Source organism: Oncorhynchus clarkii, chromosome 12 (assembly GCF_045791955.1).
Source record: "Oncorhynchus clarkii lewisi isolate Uvic-CL-2024 chromosome 12, UVic_Ocla_1.0, whole genome shotgun sequence".
In the NCBI taxonomy this organism is placed as follows: domain Eukaryota; kingdom Metazoa; phylum Chordata; class Actinopteri; order Salmoniformes; family Salmonidae; genus Oncorhynchus; species Oncorhynchus clarkii.
The window spans coordinates 73607974-73625606 of record NC_092158.1 but is presented as its reverse complement, the minus strand read 5'-3'; the positions used below and the strand labels follow the sequence as shown (position 1 = coordinate 73625606).

The 17633-nt window shown below is 41.3% G+C and overlaps 1 protein-coding gene across 2 annotated transcripts; it reads right to left on the bottom strand.

The window, feature by feature from the left end:
- Positions 1-1484: 1484 nt before the first annotated feature.
- On the bottom strand, positions 1485-16639 carry LOC139421228 (SUMO-conjugating enzyme UBC9-B). Of its 2 annotated transcripts, none has more exons than XM_071171913.1 (7): positions 16351-16639; positions 14240-14311; positions 13652-13735; positions 13236-13308; positions 10597-10706; positions 4269-4348; positions 1485-4049 (listed from the first exon to the last, which is right to left on the bottom strand). In XM_071171913.1, exons 2-7 carry the CDS (start codon positions 14303-14305, stop codon positions 3989-3991), a joined length of 474 nt encoding a protein of 157 aa, XP_071028014.1. In that variant the 5' UTR covers positions 14306-14311; positions 16351-16639; the 3' UTR covers positions 1485-3988. The 2 variants fall into 2 exon arrangements, with proteins under 2 accessions (XP_071028014.1, XP_071028015.1); XM_071171914.1 differs by having other exon boundaries at positions 14240-14335; positions 16351-16472.
- Between the last annotated feature and the right edge of the window lie 994 nt (positions 16640-17633).

Below are 17633 nucleotides of genomic sequence, written 5' to 3'. Positions count from 1 at the left end.
CCCTTTTAGTGAGCATTTCTCCTTTGTCAAGATAATCCATCCACCTGACAGGTCTGGCATATCAAGAAGCTGATTAAACAGCATGATCATTACACAGGTGCAGCTTGTGCTGGGTACAATAAAAGGCCACTCTAAAAAGTGCAGTTTTATAACACAACACAATGCCACAGATAACTCCAATTTTGATGGAGAGTGCAACCGGCATGCTAACTGCAGGAATGTCCACCAGAGCTGTCGCCAGATAATTACATCTTAATTTCTCTACCATAAGCCGGCTCCAACATCGCTTTAGAGAATTTGGCAGTGCATCCAACCCGGCCTCACAACCGCAGACCACGTGTAACCACTCTAGCCCAGGACCTCCACATCTGGCTTCGTCACCTGTGCGATTGTCTGAGACCAGCCACTCAGACAGCTGAAGAAGCTGAGGAATATTTCTGTCTGTAATAAAGACGTTTCGTGGTGAAAAATGCATTCTGTTTGGCTGGGCCTGGCTCCCCAGTGTGGGCTGGCTCCCAGGTGAGTGGACCTATGCCCTCCCAGGCCCACCCATGGCTGCACCCATGCCCAGTCATGTGAAATCTATAGATTAGGGCCTAATGAATTAATTTCAATTGACTGATTTCCTTATATGAACTGTAACTCAGTAAAATCTTTGAAATTGTCACATGTTGCAATTATATTTTGCTCAGTATAGTTGTTATAGCTCAGGAGTCATGTAAATAGTTTGCCATGCCTATAGCGAAAGGAGAGAAAAAACAGTGAGGAAGACTGTGGGCAGACAATGGCATTAACAGATGAGTTGGTTATTTTAATATTTCCTCTTTAATAATGAAAATGAATGACCTGCCCCAGTCACTGACAATTAGAGACTCGGGGTTCAGCAAGGGTTAGACTGTGATTGGACTGTTTCCCATGTAAAGAGCCCCTCTAAACGTATTTGTTTTGTCTGCTGCTAGGTGCCTTTCTTCCTAAGGACCTCTCAATAGCACCCTTTTTTCTAAGAGTGTACTATGTAAAACCTAAAGGGGTTCTTCAGCTGTCCCCATAGGATAACTCTTTGAAGAACCCTTTTGGGTTCCATATAAAACCCTTTCCACAGAGGATTCACATGGAACCCAAAAAGGGTTCTCCTATGGGAACAGCCAAATAACACTTTTGGAAGTTTTTTTCTAGGAGTGTGACTATATCGGAATACATTTTAATGGCTTGTCACAGCACTTGGCCTCCAGGATTTCAGTCAGAAATTAGAAATGAAAGCACAGCATTGAAAGAGGATGCAACAGTCCAGTCAACGGGTCCTCTTAGGCCTTTGAAGTTGCAGCTAGATGGAGCACCTGTACTCCCTCCTCCACCTACTCGTCAAGGACAGGTTGCGACTCTCTTCAATTTGCTGATGAACATAGTATAGGATTCCCTCTCCTGCGTGTCCCACATCCCAGTTAAAAGGTTTCGAAAAGTAAGATTCCTCCACAGCGAATAAGCATGTTTGAATGAATATGCAATTCATTTATTCCATGGTTTATCTTCCATCATGTCAGCTATCCTAACTCTAAATCTGCAGAAGGGAATAAAGGATTGTCCATGTTTTGTGCTTAGTGATAAGACACAGGGTGACCCTCTGGCAGCTCCGTTTCCATGGCCACATCATTAGTGCACCGCCCCAGCTGGATGGAACTGTTTGAAGTGGCAGTGGCACAGTATCTTTAAATAACAAGCCCCCTAGTTTAGGGAGTAAGGAGGGGAAAATAACTTTGGGCAAAAAATGATTCGCTTTAATCCATGTTTAATGATGCCCCATAAAGCCAACCTGCAGATAGTCATCAACACTCTTCCATTTCACCCAGTTTTTTGTTCTCACCCTGAAATTTTCAGTTGTGCTATTTGAGCTGATCCACGTCCCATGTTTTTTTTAACGTGGGGTTGTCAAAACAGCACCACAAGTAGCGAACACTGAATTAACACTGACTAAATCAATAGCCATCCACAACACACTGAGGTGTCACTGAGGTATAATCAATGTTTGTATCATGCTTATTAAGTATGACACCAAGGAGATTTTCTGAAAGTGAATGCCTTAGTGGATGAACTGAGCTGATTATAAATCTGACTTACAGAATTATGCCACTTCAACCCAAGGAACACCTTATGGCATCGGATTGGTTCATCAACACAGCGACACTCATTTTGGTTATTATTCACGTACACAGTAAGAGTAGCAATTTGAGGAAGATCAGAGGAAACTAAGGAATAAAGGCCCCCCAAAAAACTCACGTCAGTCTGTCAATGACAATCAGACAGGAATGAGTCACTTCAAATCACACAGCCTGATAAACATGTTGGTCATGTAATATCAACACTGATGTGTTCCTGAGCAAATCTGGCACAAAACAGGATGTATAGCTGGTGTGCATGACGGTGACTGCACTAATGATATCATTTGCATCACAAAACCTGAAATTTGCATGATGTGTTAATTGCTAGCTGTAACCAGAATGTGAAACGCAATCATAAGGGCCCATGGGGTTAGCGTAGAGCGAAGAGGATTCCCTCTTTGAAAAGGTGTGACATGCACACACACAGAAGTCAATTACTATTCCCTAGTTATATTGATTAAAAGGGATAAGAGATATATTTTGGCTATTTTGCCTTTTTCTACCTGCCCAGTCATATGAACTCATGGATAACATGTCTTAGTTGTCAAAATGTCAACGTTCCCTGCTCTAAAGGGATAGTGCAACTAGATTCAGCGCGGGACGAGTTTTCCTTGAGCGGATGGTCAGGGGGTCAGAACATAACAAATATTTGCAGACTGCAAATTGACCGCAAGAATCACAAACAGAAATTTAACAAGACAATTTCAAAACCTGCTCACAAATCACATCTCTATTATGCGTGGGAATACTTTGGAACAGATCTCAAATTAAAATTATTTGGAGCTGATTTGTTGGCGTTTTAGTCTTATGTGCAAACAAAATATGAATCTCAGAAACCCAAATAAATGACGGGCCGCCAGGATCTATAAACCCGTTACATCCTCCCTTATGTAGGGTTACCAGATTGTCTCATAGGTAGTCTCGTTTGAACAGTCCTGAAGGTCACTCAAAACCTTTTAAACAGCTTTAAAAAGGTAGACTTTGGGCACAAACAGTCCAACACACACACACACACACCTACACTTTCTCCATTTTCAAACAGAAATAGGGTGTGCTTTTAGTTGTTCATTCTAGTCATGCATGCAGCTACCGGATGTAGCTAGTTCATTAGTTAACTAGCCAGTAACTCCTCCACTATGTGTTTGGACAAAAGCGATCGATAAGGAATGGCACTTCTGTAGCCAAATAGCCTATTCAACTATTTGTTTATAAGCATTAAAATTACCTTGAATATTGATTTGATCATGTACACAGTCTAAAGCTGTTATTGTTACCCAAAGTCAACCTTCAACTGGCAACACAATGCATTGGGAAAGATGGAACTGAGTCCATCTACATGTATTATTAACACTAGCTTTGTACAAACATATTTAAATCTAAATAGTTGGACCAAAACAACTTAAGAGTCTGATGCAGACACTAAACTACCTTTGAATAGATTCATTGAGGTCTGTTTTTCTATATCTTTATCAGAACATAAAATTATTTTGCCTACCATTGAACACATGAATAAAAATCAACAGAAGTGACTCCCATTTCGTACAGTCTTTTCTGACAAGCGTTAGCTCTTGAAAAAAGAAATACCACAGTTGAAGTACGGAATATCCTTTGTGGTGGCGGCATAGTGCACCTTCAAATCCAGGACTTCCGAATCAAAAAAGCAAAAGGGTGCATCAGTATGTGGGTGATGGACAGAAATGGCACACATTCAGTTTTAAAACAGTCCAGCAGGAAATAGGTGAGCAATGGACATAGTTGGAGGCAGACAAAAAGGGGGCAGAGACAAAATCCTCAGCAAACCAATTTCTTCTATCTTGTGTAGTCTTGAAGCTTTATGGAGAAAACTTTTTGGCTTGTGCTCGAACCCTTTTTTCATATTCCACTCTGTTTTGGCTGAAATGAAAGATGGAGGCATGTTATGAAGAATGAGATATTTCCTGGAAATATCAAGTATCAACTAACAACCTTGCAACAATGTTTGCAAACAGCTAGACAAACCATTGACCAGGAAGGGCACAAGCTAATGAGAAGATTGCCAGCAGCTGTGTATATCCTATTCCAACTGACATTTGACAAACCTTTCACTTAATTAAAATATCTACTCAGACCCACCAGTAAATTGTATACGCCTCAGCTTGTGCAGGATCCTGGATATTTGGTTCATTTAGGAGCTCTTGGATTCCTAACAATATCTGTGGATGAAAACAAAGTATAATGGCAATTTGTGTTCGCAACTTTCCATGGCTTCAAATCAATTTGACCTAATAAGTAACCACCATGAAGCCATGCTGCCCTCTGCAGCAAAGCCATTTACAGTGCAGCCAAGAGTCACCTGTATACACAAGTAGTTCTCATCCACACCGATGCAAAGATCACTCCATAAGCATTTGGACAATAAAAGATTAACATTTTTTTTTTGTGTCTATAGCCCAGCATTTTGGATTTGAGGTCAGTTAAAACATTTTATTTAACTAGGCAAGTCTGTTAAGAACAAAATCTTATTTACAATGACTGCCTACACTGGCCAAACCCAGACAACGCGGGGACAATTGTGCGCTGCCCTTTGGACTCCCAATCACAGCCGGTTGCGTTACAGCCTGGAATCTAACCAGGGTGTCTGTAGTGACGCCTCTAGTACGCCACTCAGGGGCCCAATGAGGTGATAGTACAGAAGGTCACCTTTTATTCAAGGATATTTTCCTACATATCTGTTTTACTGTCTCAAAATGTATTCGTGAATTACGGTAAGTGAGGTTAGAGGCACAAAGATCATACCTCTGAAAAATGATAATCTCCTGTTCTTGGAGATGGTAGCATGTTTTGTTGTAGCCTCTAACTGGAATCATTATTCATGACTTCTTAAATCATGGCACTCGGGATTAATTTACAAGTGTTCAAAAACCTCTACTTGACAAGATAAAATTACTCCAGTCATCAAATCACCATTCAGTTCCTATTTGTCAAAACAAAATGCAAATGCATCAAACGAGTTAGAGTCCCAAGCTTGATGTAGTCATTGTGTGCAAGGAATATAGGCCCAAACACTAAACCTTTGACTACTTTGATACTATTTATCAAGGGGGGGTGGTCATCTATATTTTTCGGCGCTGTCTATTTACCGCCACTCAACAAGCTGTATAGGGTCATAAGCTAACAAGAACACTCATCCAGAAGCAGCGCTCCTAGTGGCTGGGGATTTAATGCAGGGAAACTGAAATCCATGACAATTTCTACTAGCATGTCACCTGAGCAACTAGAAGCGAAAGCTCCATCACCTTTACTCTCCACACAGATAAGCATACAAAGCTCTCCAACGACCTCCATTTGGCAAATCTGACCGCAACTTCATCCTCCTTATTCCTGCTTACTAGCAAATACGCAGGAAGTACCAGTGACATGCCCAATAAAGCGGATGCTAGGCTACAAGACTGTTTCGCTAGCACAGACCGATAAAGTGCTGGGATTCATCCGATGGCACCGAGTAGTTTACCACATCATTAATAAGTGCATCGATGACATCGTCCCCACAGTGACCGGATGTACATTAGGGCTGGGCAACATAAAAATGCTCAAAATGTCTGTAGCGCAAGAATACATTTTTATGAGCTTTTGTCTTTAGGGTCTGATTTCCTTCTCTCCTTCTGTGCAACTTCCCACTTGCAGACACCAAACCCCTCCCCGCAATCACAACAAAGACAAAAAGGTTCTCATCTCTGACAAGCAGTTTGAACTCGCTTTTTGCATTTTGTCCCAAAAAAATACATTAGAAGTCAAACCGTCACAAAACACATTGAAACCATTTTACTGTAATAGAGAACTTATCCTTTGTAACAATACCCTTATGTCTCGACTCCCAAAATGTAGAACAGAGCAGGAGTATCAATGAAAATGATTGTGGAAAATGAAATAATCCGTTTGTCGTGTGCAGCATCACATACCGCTAGCAGCATTTTAGCCAGACTTGTGCTAGCTGTCTAGTTTTTTTTTTTAATGCTCATTGCACATTTATAAAAGACATCTACATAAGGAATTGGCATCCTGTTCTCATTCTCATAAATAAGCATCTTATCCAGGTATGCCACTTGATTTCAACATCTAAACAGGCTGTTCAAACAGTTGGAGACAGACAAGTGTATTCATAAAAGTTAAACTGTTCTACCTTGTTAGCAACCAAATAGTTACAAGTTGGCTAGCCTTTAAAATATAAAGACTAGCCGGCTACTCACTAGCAGGTCGGCTTGAGACCAGTGTTAATTTCCTATATTGCCCGCTACCAGAAGTTTGTCATGATTAGTGGATGTGCAATGTTCTGGTTAAATTTGTAACATGAAGGGCATTTTCATAGACTTGAAACCCAGATAAGATTAAATGGGTAGGTAGCATAAATGTAACCTATGGATTTGAATTAGAATATGCGTAAACATTCCCTCAATTCTCTATTGAGTTACTACATAAAAACTGATCGGAATTCTAAAGAATGCATTAGTAACCCACAATCGATTGCACTCATGACTACCGGTTTCAATTACATTTTCTGCCAACTTACAAGCAAACACTATGAATGTATTGCTACAAATGAGCTTGCAAGCCAACTAGCCTGCTATTGTTATCAGTACTAGCCTGCTAACACTACGTTTGCTACTGGCTGACACACGCAGTGCTATCAACCAGAGGCTGGTGGGAGGAGTTATAGGAGGACAGGCTCATTGTAATGGCTGGACTGGAATTAACTTTACATTTTCCATTCCAGCCATTACAATGAGCCTGTCCTCCTATAGCTATTGGGTAGTAGATAACGTTAGCCAGATGGAAATGGCTAGGTAGCAGCTGTTCTCCATATGCCGTTCAGAAAGTGCATTGTGGGTAGTTCCGAAGACATCCAGAAATGAAATGTAAAAACGCTAAAACTGTGTTTGCAGTTAAAGGTAACCAGATCTAGACTACAACCAAGTTACTCTTTGACCACACTTACTTGGATGAAAAAAGTAATGCTTCCTACCCTTTAAGTCCCTAGATTCGATGTCCGTACACTCACGGAAAACTAATTAACATTATAATTTTTAAAAATGATAAAAACACCATACAATCTGTAGTTTAAGCTAGAGATGGTTTATTTTGCATTGATGTCTCAATCCAAGATGGCATTGATGTCTCAATCCATCTTGAGCCAAGATGGCGTAGCAGTCAGACGTCTTTGTCCAGTCGTGTCCCTTGTATATATTGTTTTACATCTTTTTCATCGCATATCCTTTCAAATATTTTGGTAAACCGCAACATCTAAATACTCTCCTGCAACCCGCCTCACTCAATGTGGCGTGGATCTGCTTTTTTCCCCTAAAGTATTTATATTTACTTCGGATCCGGAATCCCTCAACTGAAGCTAGCTAGCTAACTACCAGATATTAGTCAGCAAACCATTGCCAGCGGTCATCAGCTAACCTTCAGCTTGAAAAGCTCTCGTCAGTTCGAACAACGTGGCTCTAACCAGAGCATAACGGACCTGTTATTTTTATCCCCGGATTCCTACCGCAAACATAACATTTTCATCTGGATCTTCACAACTAGCTAACCACAATCCCGGATGACTACTCCTGGCTAGCGTTTCCATCCCAGAGCAAGCACCAATTAGCTTGAAGCTAGCCCGGCCAGGGCTCCTGCGCTACCACCGAAGTACACTCCTGGGCTACAATAGCTGGACACCTTCTACAGCCGGTACGGGGCATGGAACCCCGCAGATCCCCTACAACTGGAATACCGACATAATCTGCCCAAGGACTCCAACAGGCCCCTCAGGCGCAACGCCCGATGAAGGCCCATTGTGCTAACCAGCTAGGCCCGCTAGCTACCTAGAGCTACTTGGAACCCTACTAATTCCACAACTGGTCTATCGACGTCACCGCACGAAGAGGCAAAAACAGACACACCCCCCATCGCAACGTCCCCCAAAGGCTAACTTTCTAGCCCCTGCTATCTGCTTGCTTGCTAACCCAGTCTACAAACTGCTAGCTGCCGGCTCCGGCCTGCTAACTGCTAGCTTACCTGCCCGGTCTGTAACTGCTAGCCCATGCTAACTGCTTGCTAACCCGGCCTTCTAACTGCTAGCTTGCCCCGGTCTATTGGCTGCTAGTTTGTTTATCCCCGGCCTACTAACTGTTAGCCTGCTAACTGTCTGAATCGCCGTGTCCTTAGCCGTACCCTTATCCTACTTCTCCTCTGGTGATGTGGAGGTTAATCCAGGTCCTGCAGTGCCTAGCTCCACTCCCACCCCCCAGGTGCTCTCATTTGTTGACTTCTGTAAACGTAAAAGCCTTGGTTTCATGCATGTTAACATTAGAAGCCTACTCCCTAAGTTTGTTTTGCTCACTGCTTTAGCACACTCTGCCAACCCAGATGTCTTAGCCGTGTCTGAATCCTGGCTTAGGAAAACCACCAAAAACCCTGAAATCTCCATTACTAACTATAACGTTTTCCGCCAAGATAGAACTGCCAAAGGGGGCGGTGTTGCAATCTACTGCAAAGATAGCCTGCAGAGTTCTGTCCTACTATCCAGGTCTGTACCCAAACAATTTGAGCTTCTACTTCTAAAAATTCACCTTTCCAGAAAAAAGTCTCTCACTGTTGCCGCTTGCTATAGACCACCCTCTGGCCCCAGCTGTGCCCTCGATACCATATGTGAATTAATTGCCGTCCATCTATCTTCTGAGCTCGTGCTACTAGGTGACCTAAACTGGGACATGCTTAACACCCCAGCCATCCTACAAACTAAGCTTGATGCCCTCAATCTCACAAATTATCAATGAACCTACCAGGTACAACCCCAAATCAGTAAACACAGGATGACATCTATGAGGGTGCCCAACTAATTCGCCCTCCAAATACACCTCTGCTGTTTTCAATCAAGATATCAGCAATTACTGCCTCATTGCCTGCATCCATAATGGGTCTGCGACCAAACGACCACCCCTCATCACTGCCAAACGCTCCCTGAAACACTTCTGCGAGCAGGCCTTTCTAATCGACCTGGTATAAGATTTTTCAACGCCGATACCGATACTTGGAGGACCAAAACAGCCGATACCGATAATTCGGACGATTTTTATTTGTATTAATGACAATTACAACAATACTGAATGAACACTTATTTTAAATTATAATACATCAATAAAATGAAACATGTTCATTTGTTTTAAATAATGCAAAAACAAAGTTTTGGAGAAGTAAAAGTGTATGTGCCATGTAAGAAAGCTAACGTTTAAGTTCCTTGCTCAAGGCCTCCTGGGTGGCGCAGTGGGTAAGGGCGCTGTACTGCAGCGCCAGCTGTGCCATCAGAGACTCTGGGTTCACGCCCAGGCTCTGTCGTAACCGCCTGCGACCGGGAGGTCCATGGGGCGACGCACAATTGGCCTAGCGTCGTCCGGGTTAGGGAGGGCTTGGTCGGTAGGGATGTCCTTGTCTCATCGCGCACCAGCGACTCCTGTGGCGGGCCGGGCGCAGTGCGCGCTAACCAAGGTTGCCAGGTGTACGGCGTTTCCGGGTTGGATGCGCACTGTGTTAAGAAGCAGTGCGGCTAGGTTGGGATGTGTATCGGAGGACGCATGACTTTCAACCTTCGTCTCTCCCGAGCCCGTACGGGAGTTGTAGCGATGAGACAAGATAGTAGCTATTAACAATTGGATATCATGAAATTGGGGAGAAAAAGGGGTAAAAAAATAAAAATAAGTTCCAGAACATGAGAACATCTACAGGCATGGATCGACCTCATGGATTGGTTTTTGCTTTTTTTGGTTGCACTGGACAGTTGTGTGCTTTTCCAAATCATGTCCAATCAATTGAATGTGGACTCCAACAGCGCAAGGAAACCAGATGCACCAGAGCTCAACTTCAAGTCTCATAGCAAAGGGTAAGCAACACAAAATAAGGTATGTTTTTTTTGTATAAATTTGCAAATATTTCTAAGCACCTGTTTGAAAATTGATGATTTAAAAAAAATCTGTGCATTACAGATTTTAAATTAAAAAAAAATAAATTTTAAACGTAACAAAATTGAAAAAAAGTCTACGGCAATTACCTTGTACCCCTGCACATCGACTCTACTGGTACCCATGTGTATAGCCACGTTTGCGTTACTCGTTGTGCATTTATTAACACTTTTATTATTTCTGTATCTTTCTCTGCATTTTTGGAAAAGGGGGGACTAGATACATAAAATGCTTTAATTTCTAAATGATTAAAACAGATGAAAATACTCAAAATGTGACATTCTGTACTGCCTCATGAAACATTTGATCTCAAATCCAAAATGCTGGAGTACACAGACAAATTTGTAATATTAGCTTCACTGTCCAAATACATACTGAGGAGAGTGTATATGACTATTCCTGGAGTTATAGGCAAAGAAAAAGCTAAAACCAGAGAAGGGGTCTTGGATGAAAGCTCTTACTTGTTTGATAGTGATGGCTGGCCTCCAGTCTTTGTCCTCCTCTAAAATCGATAGACAGACTGTACCAGAGGGATATACATTTGGATGGAACAAAGGGGGCTCAAATTTGCCTGCCAAGAGCGGAGAAAATATAATTAGCACAATCCGGAGAAAATTCCAGATGGCACTTATTTGCAGTTCATTAAACAGTGATTTTCGATAGATATCTCCCTCTATCCATACAGAGAGAGGTTGGAATAAGAATGAACATAATGATAATGCCCTTTAAGTGTAAGAGCGGTTTGAAAAGACTGAATTTTCAGCCTGTTTTGGTAAATGTGTTAGACCAATAAGGAGAGTTCAAACAGCTGGTTCTGTTTTCCCACTACCCACTCACACCAGTCCTAACAAAATTCCTTCTTGAAAATTGCTCTTCGCTTTTTATTTGTTGGCCATTTTAATTGAAAACAAGGCATGAGTAAACATGTCGTCCCCCACTAATAATGCAACGCCCCTTTGGGGCAATCACTAATTTTGTAAATGACAGATCCATTTGTCAAGATGTATCACTCACCCATAGTGTAAAATGGGTCCCGTGGTGTCAGATATTGTGTCAGTTAGCTAGACTCATCCCTGAGCATGTGTGCCAATTTTCATCATTGAGTCAGACAGCAATAAAAACATGTGCCCATTATAAAGCCACCATGTCGTCAATATGAATGCTCTTGCATATGTTGAGTATTGACAGTGTTTACAATACACGTACCAAATTTAGTTACAATGAACATGCTTGACTGATACATGCATTTATGTGCCAGATCACATCCACATTAACATCAGTAAACATTTTATTCAACTAGAAAAGTCATTTAACTTCTTATGGCTAGGGGGCAGTATTGAGTAGCTTGGATGAATAAGGTGCCCAGAGTAAACTGCCTGCTACTCAGGCCCAGAAGCTAAGATATACATATAATTAGATTTGGATAGGAAACACTGAAGTTTCTAAAACTGTTTGAATGATGTCTGAGTATAACAGAACTCATATGGCAGGCAAAAACCTGAGAAAAAAAATCTAACCAGGAAGTGGGATATCTGAGATTTGTAGGTTCTCAAGTCTTTGCCTATCCAATACACAGTGTAAGATTTGGTCCAATTGCACTTATTAAGGCGTCCACTAGATGTCAACAGTCTTTAGAACCTTGTTTCAGGCTTCTACTGTGAAGGGGGAGGGAATAAGAGCTGTTTGACTAAGAGGTCTGGCAGAATGCCATGAGCTAAGTCATGCGCGCAGCCGTGAGTGAGCTGCGTTCCTTTTCATTTCTAAAGAAAGGAATTGTCCGGGTTGGAATACTGAAGATTTATGATAAAAACATCCTAAAGATTGATTCTATACATCGTTTGACATGTTTCTGCAAACTGTAATGGAACTTTTTGACTTTGTCTGGACTAAGTGCCTGCGCCTCGTGAATTTGGATTTGTGAACTAAACAAAAAGGAGGTATTTGGACATAAATGGACATTCTCAATCAAAAACAAACATTTATTGTGGAACTGGGATTCCTGGGAATGCATTCTGATGAAGATCAAAGGTAAGTGAATATTTATAATGCTATTTCTGACTTCTGTTGACTCCACAACATGGCGGGTATCTGTATGGCTTGTTTTGGTTCCTGAGCGCTGTACGCAGATTGCATGGTGTGCTTTTTCCGTAAAGCTTTTTTGAAATCTGACAGCGGTTTCATTAAGGAGACGTATATATTTAATTCCATGCATAACATTTGTATTTTCATCAACATTTGAGTATTTCTGTAAATTGATGTGGCTCTCTGCAAAATCTCTGGATGTTTTGGAAGCAAAACATTACTGAACATAACGCGCCAATGTAAACAGATTTTTGGATACAAATATAAACTTTATCAAACAAAACATACATGTATTGTGTAACTTGAAGTCCTATGAGTGTTATCTGATGAAGATCAAAGGTTAGTGATTAATTCTCTATTTCTGCTTTTTGTGACTCCTCTCTTTGGCTGGAAAAATAGCTGTATTTTTCTGAGACTTGGCGCTGACCTAACAATCGCATGGTATGCTTTCGTCCTAAAGTTTTTTTGAATTCAGACACTGGTGGGATTAACAAGGTATTTTAAAATTGTGTATAATACTTGTATGTTTGAGGAATTTTAATTATGAGACTTTGAATTTGGCGCCCTGCACTTTTCACTGGCTGTTGTCAAGTCGACCCCGTTAACGGGATTTCAGCCGTAAGAAGTTAAGAATTTTATTTTATTCACAATGACGGACAACGCTGGGTCAATTGTGGCCATGTTTTAGGTACTAGTCTGGAAAATAGTGCGTTGAGACCTTTGGCCATAGATGCCATATCAAGTTCCATGGAGATCAGTCATTCGGTGCCATAAGAGTAGCACCTTAAGTGTTTCACAAATGTATCAATGGCGGACCTTGTGGGTCCAAGGCAAATGAGTTCCTTATGAGGGACCCTTGTAGCGAATTTCATGACTATGTAATATGGGGTGAGGGGCATGACCTCTGAAAGTTTGCGTTTTCTTGTTATAGGGCCACCATCTGGCTAATCAGTGTAATATTGTAAATGTATTTTTAAAAAGAGAAATTGGATTCTCTTTCTAAAAAGAGAAAACATACACTTGGGAGGTGAAGAAGGATAGTCATCCTTGAAGAGCATTCGGAGTTTGAACAAGCCCCCCTCCCATGGGGTCTGTGGAGAAAAATACAGAAATTTGGTCAACACTCCTTCAGTAACTGGAGTTACTCATAGTGAAGCAATGAGAATGTCACAACTGTGGTAATCAATTAACATTGGTTCACTGGTCATCCAGCAGCTATACAGATGTTAGTACCAGCACCTCAGTGTATTTTATATATCCTACAACCAATTAATACTCTGCTTAGTTGTATTAAAACAAGATCTGCTGTCCAGTTGAAAAACACCATACAATGACAACTTATTATACTGCACAGGAGTGATCACTTCCTCCAGCCTGAACATAGTGGTGCCTTCAATAGATATAAAGTTCAGCGCTCACTCCAGAGAGACTTACCCCCTTCTTTCCAGGGATGGCACACTCCCAATTCATCAAGTTCATTGTTCCATCTGGGTTTTTTGTTGGCACAGCAACAAACCCCTAGGGAGAGAGACGAGATGTTGTTCAACACGTGTTGTTCAACACGTTAAATGTCCAACTCCATGAACTTGCCAACTACAGCCCTGCCCAGAACAAATCCTTAGCCCCCGACCCTCTATGGAGGCGTAACTCAATGTGTTTAGTTGGCAGCGCTGCCCTGTTAACGGCTCAGTCACCTGTAATGAAGGCTATTTTATTTGTTCCAACAGCCATGCAGTACGTGTTCAGATGTAGGCCTATGCCTGTATTGTCTCCCTGTCAGAGTTATGCTGGTGACAACTCCAATTCCCCATTTGGGATCAATAAAGTTTATTCAACCAGGCCAGGGCAGTACAGCTCTGCTTGGCATAGTGTAAAATGTTATGTGGAATAGAAGATCCAGAACACACACGTTCACAAACAGGTCTTCCAAAATGACACATGCCCTTAAAGAACTAGCTTGGCTTCTACGAAAAGGCACTGCTGACATGAAAATGGCTTCCACCCAAGTCCCTCGATACTCACAAAAGGATGGTCTTTTCTCCAGGCCTTCCTTTCTTGTGCAAGACGACTTAAGGCTATACCAGACATGACTCCCTAAATCAGAAACACTCAGATCAACTGGGAAAAAGGGATCAACAGTTGTGCACAGTTCTATTGAAAAACAATGCATATGTGATGCACAAGTTCAGCCTACAGATCAGTTCAGGTGGTTGTCAATTCTCTCTGGCACTTGATCAATTAATGTTAATAGTCTCTGGATAACAGCACAGCCAAATGTGGTGCTCATAAAGCTCAATGCTGCAACCACTTCAACTAGGTCACATCCACAGGTGCCAAGGGGCACAACCAGAGACCTAGCCTAAATGTGTTAAATATGACCTCATTCTTTCATATTGTTTTCAACATCATTCTAATGCAGCTTGTTGCTCATATGTGTGTAGTAAAAAGGTACAACTACTTCCTTTCAGGTAGGCTTTAAGTTCTCCAACACTCTTAGGAAAGGTGCAATCTGGTACTTCAACTGTCCCCATAGGAGAACCCTTTGCAGAAACCCTTTTGGATCGAGGTAGAGCCTGGAACCCAGAAGGGTCCCCCTATGGGAACAGCCAAAGAACCCCTTCGGAGCCCTTTTTTCTCTGAGTGTAATGTAAGCATTGACTGGATAAAACAAGACAAAAAAAACAAACTGAATAATCTGGTGGATTCATACGCTGGTGAAAATATTTTACATCACATTATCTGGGAAGCGCGGTTATTGTAGGTAGCTGGGGCCCCTGGTGTAGAAAAGCTATAGCAAATATTTTAATAACTGAACCAAGATGGGGTGGTGGCAGGGTAGCCTAGAGCGTTGGACTAGTAACCGGAAGGTTGAAAGTTCGAATCCCTGAGCTGACAAGGTACAAATCAGGCAGTTAACCTGTTCCTAGGCCATCATTGAAAATAAGAATTTGTTCTTAACTGACTTGCCTAGTTAAATAAAGCTATTAAAAAAAAGGATGGACCACACTGTCAATTCTAATGGGAACAGATGAGTCAGTGGGCAGAACAAGCAAGGTGGTGGGCAGAGCCAAACACGAGCTAGTGCGAGCCTATTGGCCATTTCTAGCATATATCTGAATATTCCGTTAGGGAACGCCTACTCTGAAATGCGCATGTGCAATAACTCAACGTTGCACTCCTAAACAAAGCGACTTTAAAAACTTTGGCAAAGGCTAAAGTCCACTGAATTTAATCCACTGTTCAAAACATAAAAAACTGTTTTGAAATCAAGCGTTTAATCGATGAGAGAATGTGCTTGTTGTATCTTCTCCCACTGCACGCCAGTGGACTTCCTCTCACTACCATATTTGGTAGTGAGAGGAAACGTCAAGCGCTGCTTCATATTTTAAAATTCAGTGTAATCTGTCTCATTGTTCCATCTGTGGCTATTGTATTGAAGTTTCATAACAGACTAACGCAACTCATTTTTTGAATGTGCCACTATCAATATGCTGACAAGATTGAGAGACCTAGAATTTAATGACAGGGAAAATGTTGGCCTTGGGCTAAAGGAATTAAATTCTCACAACCGAGATTTGTTGGATGTTAGGTTATCACTCAGCGGGAATGGTACAAAGCACCATTAACAGGTAACGCTGGTTGCAAAATGTAGCAAACTAACACGTTAGCTATAGCAGTGTCTTTTGTTGACACACACATGCCCCATAAAGTATATATATTGATTGGATAACTTGTAAAGCAGTAGATACAAATGCAGTCTGTTGTCTAAAGCGAAAATGCAACTGTGCGCAATTCTGGCACGAAAAACTGCTAAACAAGTGTGCAACAGAGTGCGCAGCCGTCACATTTCGAGGCTAGGTTAGCTACATAGAAGTCCAGTTTAGGATGCCTTATCCTTTTAAATAAATATCCAGCCGAAAAGAACATGACGTTTAAGATCGACGTGAATGCAGGTGTTTCAGTCTTCAGTCTGGATAGCGTAGTTAGCCAGCCAACTACTTTAGCCTAGCTAACAGTAGCAAGTTAACAAGCTTTCTAGCGTTAGCTTCATAAACCCCAAACCAAAAAAAACAACGAAAACTTAGACTACGGATTAAAAAAAAAAACATTCTCAGTAGGCGACAAAGACTTACCTTCAGTGTGATAAAAAAAAAATCACTAGCTATATTTCTAAAAGAACACTCGGGTAGCCCAATTTTAAAAATTTTTTTTTAACTCGAGACAAATCTAGCTAGGCTAGTGAAGTTTCCCTCCTGAAAAGCCCCCTGAAATTTAGCCTAGGCTAAATGGGACCTGATTACTTGCTAGTGCCTGAAAACAATTAGCTTTAATAACTAAATATGACAATTAATTTTCTACAAGGTGTTGCTTATTAAGAGTGTATGTAATCAAATTTTCTACCATCAAAAATGTATTATGAGACAGCTATTTAACAAGACAAAAACATGAAACATTGAATATTCCGTGAGAACTATGTGGTGTCACAACTAATACGATGAATGTATTATATTTTGCAGAACATGCAAGGTACAGCGTATGTTGGTACAAATATGATTTAAGATTTTAATTATAACTTTCAGGCAAAGCATTTGACAGCTATGCATTTAAAGAGACAGTACATCCAAAGTTAGGGACTGAATGTATCCAAAAGATTTCGACCCTACCATTATGCTTGTTTACACTGAGCTGCACTGGGATCAGAACATCGTCATAGTTTATTTAAGACAATGTAGAGTTGGCATGAGATATGAGTCAGTAAACAAACCTTAATACAGGGATGGGATATGTTACTGTATTCCAAATTTGACCTTCATCCAAACGGATACAACCAGAAGATTAAAATACTGTTTGTTTTCAAGCCCTTTTCCAAATTCAAGCTAACTAGAAGTAGTAACATCAGCCATTATGGAATGGCACGTCGTGTTGAACAACAAAATAACTGATTGTACAGTCATCCCAAAATGGCTCCAGTGGCTACTGATAGCATGAGGACGAAAAGGGCAGTCTTTCAACAACAAAAAAACAAGCTGTATTTCAATCTTCTCGATGTATCAGTTTGGATAACGGTAACATTTGGAGTTCAGTGCTGGTAGAGCTCGCCAGATTGTAGTCCTAAAACCCGGAAATTAGTTACCTGTGGTTCATTCAGCCATCCCAATGGGAATTTTTATATTTTTATTTAACTAGGCAAGTCAGTTAAGAACAAATTCTTATTTACAATGACAGTCTACTCTGGCCAAACCCGGATTACGGGCCAATTGTGTGCCGCCCTATTGGTCTCCCAATCACGTCCGGATGTGATGCAGCCTGGATTCGAACCAGGTACTGCAGTGACGCCTCTTGCACTGAGATGCAAAAAATTAGTGGAGAAAGGTCTGAGGTGAACACTGGTTTAGGAGATCTTATTAGTTTTGTT